Raw genomic sequence first — 12,285 nt, 5'->3', positions numbered from 1 at the left:
CCCCCCCCGCCCCTGCCCTCTCTCTGTTAGGAAACAAACCGGCGGATTCTGGCCCCTGGAGGTCAAATCCTCCGTCTCTCCTCCCCAGCGGGGGCCGGCGGTACCTCCCCCGAGGCGGAGCTGGGCTGTCGGCTTCCCCAGCTGGTTTTTTAAGCCAGCCGGTTGTCAATACAGCATCGAGGGAAGCTGCCGCTCCTGTCCCAGCTCCGAGGATGGGTTAGTACCGCTGAGATCGAATCTGCATTTGCATTTTTAAATCAGTTTTGTGCTGCTGCGACGCCGTCTTTCTCTGTGCCTGTCTGAATGTTGTTTGGAGAAGATTCTTTTAAAGCAGTGGGTAGGCACAATGACAGCGGAGCTGCCACGCAAGGGCAATAAACATATGCGGACGTGCAAAAGTATGCTAGCACTCTTGAGGTGTGAAAACGACACCAAATGCAGTCAGCTTTTTTGAAGACGGAGTCAAAAGGGGATGTTGCCTCCTGGCTCAACATGAGCGTGTGTGTTCTTGTCTCTGCTTCCTACCCCCTTGGTGGTCTTAGGGCCAAGCCACTGTTCTCTCAGCCTCCCTCACAGCCAAGGATGATAGCGCCGGCCCAACACTGGCCCGCCTTGCAGGGCTGTTGGGAGGATCGCTGGGGTAACTTGTGTAGAGATTTGAGACTTGCCGTAGAAAGGTTTGTGGCTCCGAATCGGCAAAATGGCTGTAATTGTCGGTGTGTCTATATCTGTATAGGGGCTGCGGTGGGTTGGAGGTTAAGACGCTGAGCTGCAGACCGGAAGGTCGGTAGTTCGGCAGATCGAGACCCGGGTGCCGCAAGACGGAGCGAGCTCCCGTTGTCCGGCCCCAGCTCCTGCCAACCTAGCAGTCCGAAAGCAAGAAATGGCAAGTAGATAAATAGGTGGGAAGGGAAGAGCGTTCTGTGCACCTCGGCGTTTAGTCATGCCGGCCACATGACCACGGAAAACGTCTTCGGACAGCGCTGGCTTTTCGGCTTGGAAATGGAGACGAGCACCGCCCCCTAGAGTCGGATTCAACTGGCTTTCGAGCGAGGGAAACCTTTACTTTTACTATATCTGTATATGTGTTTAGAAGAAATTTAGAGTCCAGTGACACCTTTAAGACCGACAAAGGTTTATTTGAGGTATGAGTTTTGTGTGCAAGGCACACTTTTCCATTTGAAGAAATGCGCATGTACACGAAGGCTCAGACCTCGAATAAACCTTTGTCGGTCATAAAGGTGCCATTGGACTCTAAATTTGTTCTACTGCTTCAGACCAACATGGCTGACCACTTGGATCTATGTATATGTCTTTATTTTGTTACTGCCCTACCTTTGTCCCTGATGAGGGACCCCAGAGCAGCTCACAGCATCCTCCTCCATTTTTATCCTCACAACAGCCCTGTGAGGTAGGCGAGGCCAAAAGCATGTGACCAGCCCAAGGTCACCCAGCATGTCATAGTGGGGATTCGCACCTGGGTCTCTCCTACAGATCGCAGCTGGAGAGAGAGAGCCAGGCTGTCACAGCGGTGAACGTCAGTGGGCATTTGTACAGGAGAAAAGCCTTCTGAGGTAACAGGTAGCGCCGTTCTCTTTCCCGGTTTCAAACCTGTTCCTGGCTGCAACTCCTTATCCCGGATTACGGTGGTTGGTCAGGCTAGAGTGTGGCAGCATGCCAAGAAGCTGGCTCATATAAACATGGATTTTCGTTATAAGCTGGGGTTTATAAGCTGGGGAAGGGGTTGTGGCTCAGTGGAAGAGCTCCTGGTTCTTATGTCAGTGCTTGCAAAAGGTCCCAGGTTCAATCCCCGGCATTTCCAGTTAAGGATCGGGTCGTGGGTTACACGAAAGACCTTCAACTGCGACCCCCGAGAGCGGCTGCCAGTCCGAGCAGGCAATACCGACTTGGATGGACTAAGGGTCCAATTCGGAATAAGGCAGCGTTGTGTGTTCCTGTGTCCCCAACGTGGCGCCCACCCACACCGTTTCTAGCGCCTGCCAAGTGTTTTTAGAAAGCGGGCGGGGCTCTAACCCAGCAAGATTTCTGACCGGCCGCCAGAGATCTGATTGGCTGTGCAGGTCTTTTTTTTAAAAAAAAAACATGTTGCTTTGGCGGCAGCTGCCGCCATTGCACGAGGATCTTCACCGTCTAACTGTAGGCAAGCTGGGGCAACCATTTTGGAGCTGGCCCCGCCTCCTGCAGCTGCTATTTTGCGGCAGCCATTTTGGTGTTTGCGCCTGCCAGGTTGCATCAGAATTCCAGCGGTGCCCACCGGCTCAGAAAGGTTGGGGACCCCCGTTATGAACAACGCCTGCTACGTTCCAGGGACCCCCAGCCTGTGTAAATGGAGGCGGTAAAATCAGGGATCGACAGGTGCCCCACCAGGATGGAGGCCTTGCTTCAGAAAGGATGTGGACGGAATGGAGCGGGTGCAGAGGAGGGTGACGAAGGCTCTTTTTGCAGCAGGAACTCCTTTGCCTATCAGGCAACACACCCCTCACGTAGCCAATCCTCGAAGAGCTTACAGTGGCCCCCCGTAAGAAGAGCTCTGTAAGCTCGTGGAGGATTGGCTACATGAGGGGTGTGCCGCCTGATAGGCAAAGGAGTTCCTGCTGCAAAAAGAGCCCTGCTGGCGACGAGGATGATCAAGGGCCTGGAGACCAAGAAGCCCTGTGAGGAAAGGCTGAGGGACTTGGGGATGTTCGGTCTGGAGAAGAGGAGGTTGAGGAGGGACAGGATCGCTCTCTCGAAGTATTGGAAGGGCTGTCACTTTTAGAGGAGGGCAGGGAGCTGTTCCTGTCGGCAGCAGAAGATATCGGACTTGCAATCATGGGTTTAAATTGAGGGCCGAAAGGTACCGGCTGGATCTGAGGAAGAACTTTTTGATACCAAGAGTTGGGCGACAGTGGAATCGGCTGCCTAGGGAGGTGGTGAGCTCCCCCTCCCTGGCAGTCCTTAAGCAGCGGCTGGACAAATCCTTGTCAGGGATGCTCTAGGCCTGGGGTGGCCAAACTTGCTTAGCGTAAGAACCACATAGAATAAACGTCAGACGTTTGAGAGCCACAAGACATGAACAAAGCTGACACGTTTCTACCGGGAAATATGCAAAGTTGCTTTTTATGAACATTAAACGAGACGGCCAAAAGTAATAACAGAAGCGGTAAAAGCAGATATTGATAATCAGGGGTCATTTCGTAGAAAAAGAGGTGCAGGAGCTCATTAGCATAGCTCATAAGCATAACTTATTTGCATACGCCACACCCCCTGACATCACTGGAAGCGTGTCAGAAGGCAACACCCACCGCTCAGGCTACACTGGACTGTTTGGGATTGCTAGCTATTGGGGGGGAGGGATGTGCAGATCTGCCCTCGCAGAGGAGGGAGAGCTTGTACCTGAATAAAACTTGGTCTTAAAGGTGCCACTGGACTGTTTTGGGCCGGGAGGCTCTGCAACTTACCTGGCTGCTTCTTCCTCTGACTGAGGGCTGCTGGGAGCAGGGGGCGGGGCTTGTTGCATGTGCCCGCCCCCTGGGCTCTTTACTGCCGGAGCTCCGCTCCTGTGCGCTCCTGCAGGAAGTGACCCCTGTTGATAATGATATTTATTTGTCCAATGATGATTTGTTTGCGAATGATCTTTAGCTTCCCCAGCCGCCCTGCCGGGAGCCGCACAAGATGTGTGAAAGAGCCGCATGCGGCTCCCGAACCACAGTTTGGCCACCCCTGGTATAGCCTGACCCTGCATTGAGCAAGGGGTTGGATGGCGTCTATGGCCCCTTCCAGCTCCATGATTCTGTGCGTTAACAGGGCGAGCACCGGGCATTTAAATCCCAGCCCATGCGCCCCCAATCTCATCTCCCTCTCCATTTAGGGTCTGTTTCCTCCGCCCCTAACTCCGTCTCCCCCTTCACAGGCCCCCCTCACGTGGCCGCCATGGACTCTCTCTTCCAGACCCTGCACTCCCTGGCGGAGGACAACGCCGCCTTCTTCCAGAACCGGGCCACGGAGACGAGCCAGCGCTTCGTGGCGGCCTTCACGGCCATCCGGGAGCACGCCCGGTACCTGGAGCCCCTCCTCGGCCACTTCGCCACCGTCTACCACATCTTCGACCTGGACGAGGACACGCCGGCCAACGGCTACCGCAGCCTGGCCCAGACGGTGCGCTGCTGCCTGGCCCACATCGTCCACAAGAGCCGCTACGTGGCCGCCAACCGCGGCAGCATCTTCTTCCGCAGCAAGCACAACTGCGCCGAGCTGGAGGCCTACTGCACCGCCCTGACCCAGCTGCGGGCCCTTGTCTACCTGGCCCAGCGCCTGCTGACCTACAACCGCCCCGGCTGCCTCTTCCACCACGAGGAAGGGGGCCTCTCGGAGCAGTTCCTGCACGAATACATCACCATGCACAAGGGGTGCTTCTATGGTCGCTGCATGGGCTTCCAGGTAAGGGAGGGGCGAGGGCGGGCAGACTCCGGCGGGGGTTTATCCTCCCTGTCCAGCCAGGGCCTGAGAGCCAGTTTGGTGTAGAGAGAACCGGGTTTGATTCCCCACTCCTCCACATGCAGCCATCTGGGTGACCTTGGGTCAGTCACAAGTTCTGTCAGAGCTGTTCTCTTCAGCAGTTCTCTCAGAGCTCTCTCAGCCCCACCTACCTCACAGGGTGTCTGTTGTGCGGAGAGGAAGGGAAAGGAGTTTGTAAGCCACTCTGAGACTCCAGAGTGAAGGGCAGGGTATAAATCCAATTCCCTCCTCTTCTTCCTCCTCCTCCTCCTCTTCTTCTTCAGAATTACTTCTGTGGGACCTAGGCCTTTTTGCCTTCGTGGGCCCCTCCCACCCTAATAATATCAATATTAAAATTATTGATTTTTTTAAAAAAAATATTTTTGAACTGTAATAATATATCCCCACCCCAAAGGAAAAAATATATAGCATTTGCGTATCAGAAAAGGGGAGAAAAAAGGAGAGTCTTACCTATATCTCTCTAAAATAATTGCTGAGATAACTTTGAACTACGGCAACGTTTTATTTTATTTTTCTGCTTTAGGGAAAACGTAAACGATTTTCGCGGGCACGAAACGTCTCATTCTTTTCTGGGGCGAGGGGGAAAAAATGAAAGCGTTTTCCTCGACTCTAAAAGTTAATTGCTTTCCTTCTGACTGTAGAAGAAATGAAAACATTCTCATGGGCCCCTCAAAGTATCGTGGGGCCTAGGCGCTGTGCCTCTTATGTCTAATGGATGAGCCGGCCCTGGTGTCCAGCAATGCGGCGTAACCCATTTGTTAAGTCGCTCGCTTAACAAAGTAGTCGGAGAGTGATTCAGCAAAGATTCAGCTTTATTTCACAACTCGAACACGGATCAACATCTGATAGCCAGAACAGCTTTTACATTGCAGCTGTCCTGCTTTTAAACTCTCCCGGCTAATGTAGCCACGCCTACTGTACAATTACCAACCAATAAGGGTGTATGCGTAAGGCAATCACGGACATTCCCGCTCAGGGAGCTTGTTGATAGTGATTGGTTAGGTGCTTCCTGGGCTAGCAATGTGATTGGATATATTTGGATCCTAGCCCAGGACGAAGCTTAACATAGCATTTCAATTAGATGTTTTCATCACACATTATGTATTCAGTGGCAGCTTATTGAATACAGTACACCATTCCTCCACACGGCCTTTGCTTCTCCCCGTCTGCCCCCAAACTGTCCTTCTTTCAAAAAGCTCGGTTAGGGTTTTTTCCTCCCCCGGTTGGCCCTTGAGCTTGTGTCTATTCTGTGTGGCGCTGGCCTTTGGCTCAATCCCCCCCCCCCGAGTCCTCATTCCTCTCTGCCCTGATGCCTAAAACCATACCAAGACGCGCTTCCTTTCCTCCTGCTGCCTCTCACCCTGCTGTACGTCCAACCTCAGTTTCAGTCGGTGCAAGGACCTAATAGGTTGATAGGCAGGGGCCGTGGCTCAGCGGGAGAGCCTCTGCTTGGCATGCAGAAGGTCCCTGGTTCAATCCCAGGTGTCTCCAGTTAAAAGGATCAAAGGTAGAGCATCTACGTGGTATACAGAAGCTCCCAGATTCAGTCCCTGGCATCTCCAGTTAAAAAGGACCAGACAGTCGGTGATGGGACAGATTTCTGCCTGAGATCCTGGAGAGTCGTGGCCAGTCTGAATACACAAAACGGATTTAATATAAGGCAGCTTCATGTGTTCATTTGTTAGGGAGGGGCCGTGGCTCAGTGGTAGAGCCTCTGCTTGGCATGCAGAAAGTCCCAGGTTCAATCCCCGGCATTTCCAGTTGAAAGGACCAGGCAGGAGGGGATGTGAAAGGCCTCCGCCTGAGACCCTGGAGAGCGGCTTCCGATCTGAGTAGACAATTCTGATGACGATCAGTGGTCTGATTCAGTAGAAGCCGGCTCCCGTGTGTTCATTTGTAAGCGAGGGGCCGTGGCTTAGTGGCAGAGCCTCTGCTTGGCAGGCAGAAGGTCCCAGGTTCGATCCCCGGCATCTCCAGTTAAAAAGGACCAGACAGTCGGTGATGGGACAGATTTCTGCCTGAGATCCTGGAGAGCCATGGCCAGTCTGAATACAGAAAACGGATTTAATATAAGGCAGCTTCATGTGTTCATTTGTTAGGGAGGGGCCGTGGCTCAGTGGTAGAGCCTCTGCTTGGCATGCAGAAAGTCCCAGGTTCAATCCCCGGCATTTCCAGTTGAAAGGACCAGGCAGGAGGGGATGTGAAAGGCCTCCGCCTGAGACCCTGGAGAGCGGCTTCCGATCTGAGTAGACAATTCTGATGACGATCAGTGGTCTGATTCAGTAGAAGCCGGCTCCCGTGTGTTCATTTGTAAGCGAGGGGCCGTGGCTTAGTGGCAGAGCCTCTGCTTGGCATGCAGAAAGTCCCAGGTTCAATCCCCGGCATCTCCAGTTAAAAGCGCCAGGTAACAGGTGATGGCAAAGACCTCAGCCTGACACCCGAGAGAGCCACTGCCAGTCCGAATAGGTCATACCGACCTTGATGGTCTGATTCAGCATCAGGCAGTTTCATGTGCGTTCGTGGGCTATCGCCGCAGTGCTGCCTAACAACATAAGAACCAGGAGCTCCCAAAGCATTCTGGGAAAGGCAGAGAACCCCTTTTCCTTCCCGTGCTCCTCGTGGGGAGAGGCGTGCAGATGCCGCGCGGTTTGCGCCAGTCTCCATTGGCCGTGCGATCCCCCACCCACCCGAAAGCAGAGGTTATCTGGATGTCTTCCGAAAGAGGAGCCGTGACGTATCTCCGGCAGGGGCCTCCCCGGGGTGGCAAGCCGGGCTTGGCTTCCCCCTTCCCCACCTTCCACTGGCAGGCTGCGGCCTTGGCAACGTGACCCTGAGCTGACGTGATGTGTGTCCCCTTCAGAACTCTCCCTCCGAGGCTCTTCCCAGCCGTCATCTGGCTGGCGGCTGAGCCGGAAGGTCCGCGTCCGTCCAGGGTCTTTGCTGGCAGGAATGTGCCAGAGAAAATTTGGGGAGCAGCGACAGGAGGCGTGCGCTGTCCTCTGTGGGACCCCTGCACATTCAGTATTGTGCAGTTCTGGATATTATAGCTTTGGGAAAAGTGCAGAAAAGGGCAACTCGAATGATAAAAGGGTTGGAACACTATGAGGAAAGGTTAACGCGCTTGGGGCTCTTTAGCTTGGAGAAAAGACAACTGAGGGGTGACATGATCGAGGTTTATAAGATTATGCATGGGATAGAGCAGGTAGAGAAAGAGGTACTTTGCTCCCTTTCTCACAATACAAGAACTCGTGGGCACTCCATGAAATTGCTGAGCGGTCGGGTTAGAACGGATAGAAGGAAGTCCTTCTTCACCCAAAGAGTGATTAGCACATGGAATTCACTGCCACAGGAAGTGGCGGCGGCTACAAGCATGGACGGCTTCAAAAGGGAATTAGATAGGCATCTGGAGCAGAGGTCCATCAGTGGCTATTAGCCACAAGGTATAGATAGGGACTCTGGGGCAAGTGATGCTCTGTCTTCTTGGTGCTTGGGGGGTCAACAGTGGTGGGGCTTCTAATGTCCTGGCCCCACTGGTGGACCTCCTGATGGCACCTGGTATTTCTGGTCACTGTGTGACACAGAGTGTTGGACTGGATGGGCCTTTGGCCTGATCCAACATTGGCATCTCTTATGTTCTTATGTTAGTATTAAGCCTGAAAGGCCTTTGCCGCCTCCTCTGTGTGTTTCAAGCCATCCCTCTGCCTCGGGCCCCCCCTCCCGGGGGGGTTATTCGGAACTCATTCCAACATAGGGTTGCCAATCTCCAGGTGGTTATGCAAACGTGAGATCACGGGATAGGTTCTAAGCAAACAAAACATAAGCACAGAAGAGAAGCCAACGCGGGATCAGGCCAATGGCCCATCTAGTCCAACACTCTGGGTCAGACAGGGGCCAAAAATACCAGGGGCCATCGGGAGGTCCAGCAGTGGGGCCAGGACATTAGAAGCCCTCCCACTCTTGCCCCCCCCCCCAAGCACCAAGAACACAGAGCATCCCTTGCCCCAGACCGAGAGCTCCTATCTAGACCTGGCGGCTAATAGCCACCGATGGACCTCTGCTCCATATGCTTATGTCAAGCCCACCCTGCGCCCCTGGTGCAGCGCCTCCCGTGGCCGTCCGAGGCGTCGTCGTCGTTGTTCCTGGGAGTCGGGATGCTGAAGGTGGGGGGAGCGTCGGGGCCTCAGATGAGCAGGGGACGGGGTTGACCCTCTGCCGTCGTGCAAGGTGCTGTCCATTGGTTCACTCTGGCTCTCTCTCTGTCTTCGCCTTCGCACGTTTTTCCTCTTCCTCGGCCCCTTCGCTTTCCCCTCCTTTTATTCCCTTCCCGGCTCCCAGCACCGCCCTCTTCCCTGCCACTTCCCCCTTTCTCCCGGCCCCGCCCCCTGTAATAAGCCTGGGCGCTCCCCCGGCGTCTAGGGTGTGGCTGGAGCTGGGCTGGCGGTGGTCCTGTCGGCTCAGGGGCTGCGCCGGCGGCGGCGTGTGGGGTGCTCCAAGGTTGGGCGCCAGTCATCAGCCTCTGCATGGCAGCGCCTGCGTTGCCACCACCCTGGCTGGTTCCTCGGAGCCCTCGGTTCTGTGGCCGAGCCCGGCCAGAACGTGGTGCCTCCCTGGCGGGGCCAGCAGCTGGTGTGTCGCATTGTCTTGGCTTCGGTGCCCGTCCTGGTGTTGGTTCTGTTTGTGTGGGGAATGCTCCGGGTGAGTCTGTTGACCAGGGAGTGCTCGGGGCGCGTGGGCAGAGGCCCGAGACCTCTGGACCGGGACAGTTTATCTATGGAACCGTGATAATTATTATGCAATCTATTCAATAAGTATTACGATAATTATTATCATAGTGATATTATGTTATGGTTATCATTATCATAGTGATATTATGTTATGATTATCATTATCATAGTGATATGTTATAATTATATTGTGTTATCATGTTATGATCGTTATTATCAAGCATTTATACTTTGGTGCAAATGACAAAATGCATTCCAATGCAAAATATTTTTAAAAGTAAAGGTAAAGGTAAAGGTTTTCCCTTGCTTGAAAGCCAGCCGAATCTGATTCTAGGGGGCGGTGCTCATCACCGTTTCCAAGCCATAGAGCCAGCGCTGTCCAAAGACGTTTCCGCTGTCATGTGGCCGGCATGACTAAATGCCGAGGCGCACAGAACGCTGCTACCTTCCCACCGAAGTGGTACCTCTTTATCTACTTGCGATTACTTCCTTTCGAACTGCTAGGTTGGCAGCAGCTGGGGCCAGAGACGGAATCTCACTCCATCACGCAGCACTCGGGTCTCAAACTGCTGAGCTACATACCTTCCGGTCTGCAGTTCAGCGTCTTAACCTCTGAGCCACCGTGGCCCCTAATTCAAAATATACAAATGTTTAAAGTGTCCTTGTGAACCAAACTGTCCTTGCTCAAAGTTCCTCTGAAAAATACAGCTCAAAGTAGTCCTTCTTTGACATGGAGGTAAAATATTCCAACTATCTGATCAGCTGTCATGGCTGATCAGATATTTGGAATATTTTACCTCTGCGTCAAAGAAGGACTGTGTTAAGCCACTTTGAGCTGTATCATTCAGAGGAACTTTGAGTACGGGCAGTTTGGTTTACAAGGACGCTTTAAAATGCTAGTATTATTTTGCACCGGCATGTGTTTTGTAATAGGTACCATGATATAAATGCTTGACAATAATCCTTGAATAGATGGAGGAGGAGGAGGAGGAGGAGGAGGAGATTGGATTTATAGCCCGCCCTTCACTTGGAGTCTCAGAGCGGCTCACAAACTCCTTTCCCTTCCCCTCCCCACAACAGACGCCCTGAGAGGTAGGTGGGGCTGAGAGAGCTCTGACACAAACTGCTCTTTTTCAAGGACAGCTGTGCCAGAGCTTGTGACTGACCCAAGGTCACATCAGCAGGTGCAAGTGGAGGAGTGGGGAATCAAACCCGGTCCTCCCAGATTAGAGTCCGCACACTTAACCACTACACCACACTGATGTAATGATATCACCGTTGTTTTTTTGTTTACTTCAACCTCCAGGTGGTGGCTGGAGTTCTCCTGGGATTTAACTTTTAAGCTTAAGTGTGTTAAATTTTAAACCCCCGCTCTCTTTGCTTCCCTCCCCCCAGCCCGCCTTGGCAGGCTGGCTGGGGAATGGGAGGCTTTTGAAGATGCCCCCCCCTTTCGCTTCCCCAGCTGGCCTGCTAAGGTGGGCTGGGGGAGGGAAGCGAAAACAGAAGGGGTTTAAAGTTTAAACCCCTTCTCTCTGGTGTCGCGCCGCTGCTGTGGCGGGACTCTAGAGAGAAGAAGCTGGGGAGCAGGGAGCTGGGGGTGGGGCTTGACGCCACCACCATTTGTGCCCACTCCTGGGCTCCCGGGAGTGGCGCTCCGGCGCGCTCCGGCCCCAAACGAACCTTGGTTGTAATGCTAGATCTCCAGCCACCACCTGGAGTTTGTAAATCCGACGACAACATCTGTGACAAAAATAACGAAGAGTCAATAAAGATATGTTGCAAAATCGTTTACTGTGATAAGTCTGTAGAAAATTCTCTTCTGTTCTCGCTCACACGCTAATGAATGCTGCGCAATGCAAACAATTCGTTTCACAAGATTTGCCTTATCTGAGCGTGTACCAATCACGATTCTTATCCATTACGACTTACCAACTCTTGAAGGAAACATGCCGTGTTGACTCTCTAATAACAGAACCCAAGGTCTTCGTTAGCGTGTGAGCCCCACTGCGGCTACAGGCCTGCCCCACCCTCCTCAGGGTCTACCCCAAAATTTCCAGGTCTTTCTCAACCAAGAGCAGGCCGGCGGGAGTTGTGGGGCGTGGGCCATGAGTGAGAGGGCACTGCCCCTAAATGCCCCACTGTCGCTACGGACCTGCCTCACCCCCCTCAGGTTCTACCTCCAACATTTCCAGGTATTTCTCAATTTAGGAGCAGGCCACCCTATTCCAAAAAGACCCTTTATGGGTCAGTGCTGGCTGCCGACGGCTCCGGCTCAGAACGAACCACCCGGGGATGGAATTGGGGGGGGGGGCAGCGCCTCTCCTCTAACCTTCCCTTCTTCTCCTTTTGCCTCAGTTCGCCCCCTCCATCCGGCCCTTCCTGCAGACCATCGCGATCAGCCTCATCTCCTTTGGGGAAAACTACAAACGGCACCAGTCCGGCCTCAGTGAGTAAGGGACTCCGGGAAACGCCCCGGGCGATTCACGAATGGCCCGTCGTGCCCAGCCAGCACCACAACGCCTGTCCCTCCCATGACACACCTCTTGGTCCTTCCCTTCCCATCAGGCATTGCACCCAGGCGGGAATGGCCGCCTGCTCTGTCAAAACGGCGAGCCTCGACTGCGTCGGGCTTGCCCAGCGGAAACCCCTCTGCAGTATGCCCTGCCTTCACTGTACACCAGGATATGTTTGTCTTAAAGTGACCCGGTGAGGTTTGCTATCGAGTCGCAGGCCGTTTCTTGGACCTCCCAGTCTGCTACTAGCGGTGTGCTTCCCCCCCCCCCTCGCCTTCCCCCTTTTTGTACTTGGGGGCAGGGAGGAATTGAAGTCCAGGGTTGCTATGCAGAGGTAGGCCATGGCGAACAACCTCTGATTGTCTCTTGCCTCATCTTAAATAGCCCAGACTGGCCGATCTCATCAGATCTCAGAAGCTAAGCCAAGCTAGCCCTGGTTTAGTACTTGGATGGGAGACCACCAAGGAAGTCCCAGGTTGCTACACAGAGGTAGGCCATGGCGAACAACCTCTGATTGTCTCTTGCCTCAT

At 53.6% G+C, this 12,285-nt stretch overlaps 1 protein-coding gene across 1 annotated transcript in view; it reads left to right on the top strand.

The window, feature by feature from the left end:
- Positions 1–12,285, top strand: part of LIPE (lipase, hormone-sensitive) — a 38,397-nt gene that overhangs the window by 18,630 nt on the left and 7,482 nt on the right. The window contains exons 2-3 of the mRNA XM_015407072.1: positions 3,914–4,440; positions 11,598–11,688. Of these exons, the coding sequence (XP_015262558.1) occupies positions 3,934–4,440; positions 11,598–11,688 (598 nt within the window). The 5' untranslated portion in view covers positions 3,914–3,933. The remainder of the gene's footprint in view (positions 1–3,913; positions 4,441–11,597; positions 11,689–12,285) is intronic.

This window comes from Gekko japonicus, unplaced genomic scaffold (assembly GCF_001447785.1).
Source record: "Gekko japonicus isolate JY-2015 unplaced genomic scaffold, Gekko_japonicus_V1.1 scaffold2333, whole genome shotgun sequence".
NCBI lineage: Eukaryota > Metazoa > Chordata > Lepidosauria > Squamata > Gekkonidae > Gekko > Gekko japonicus.
This window is presented reverse-complemented; position numbering and strand designations above follow the sequence as displayed.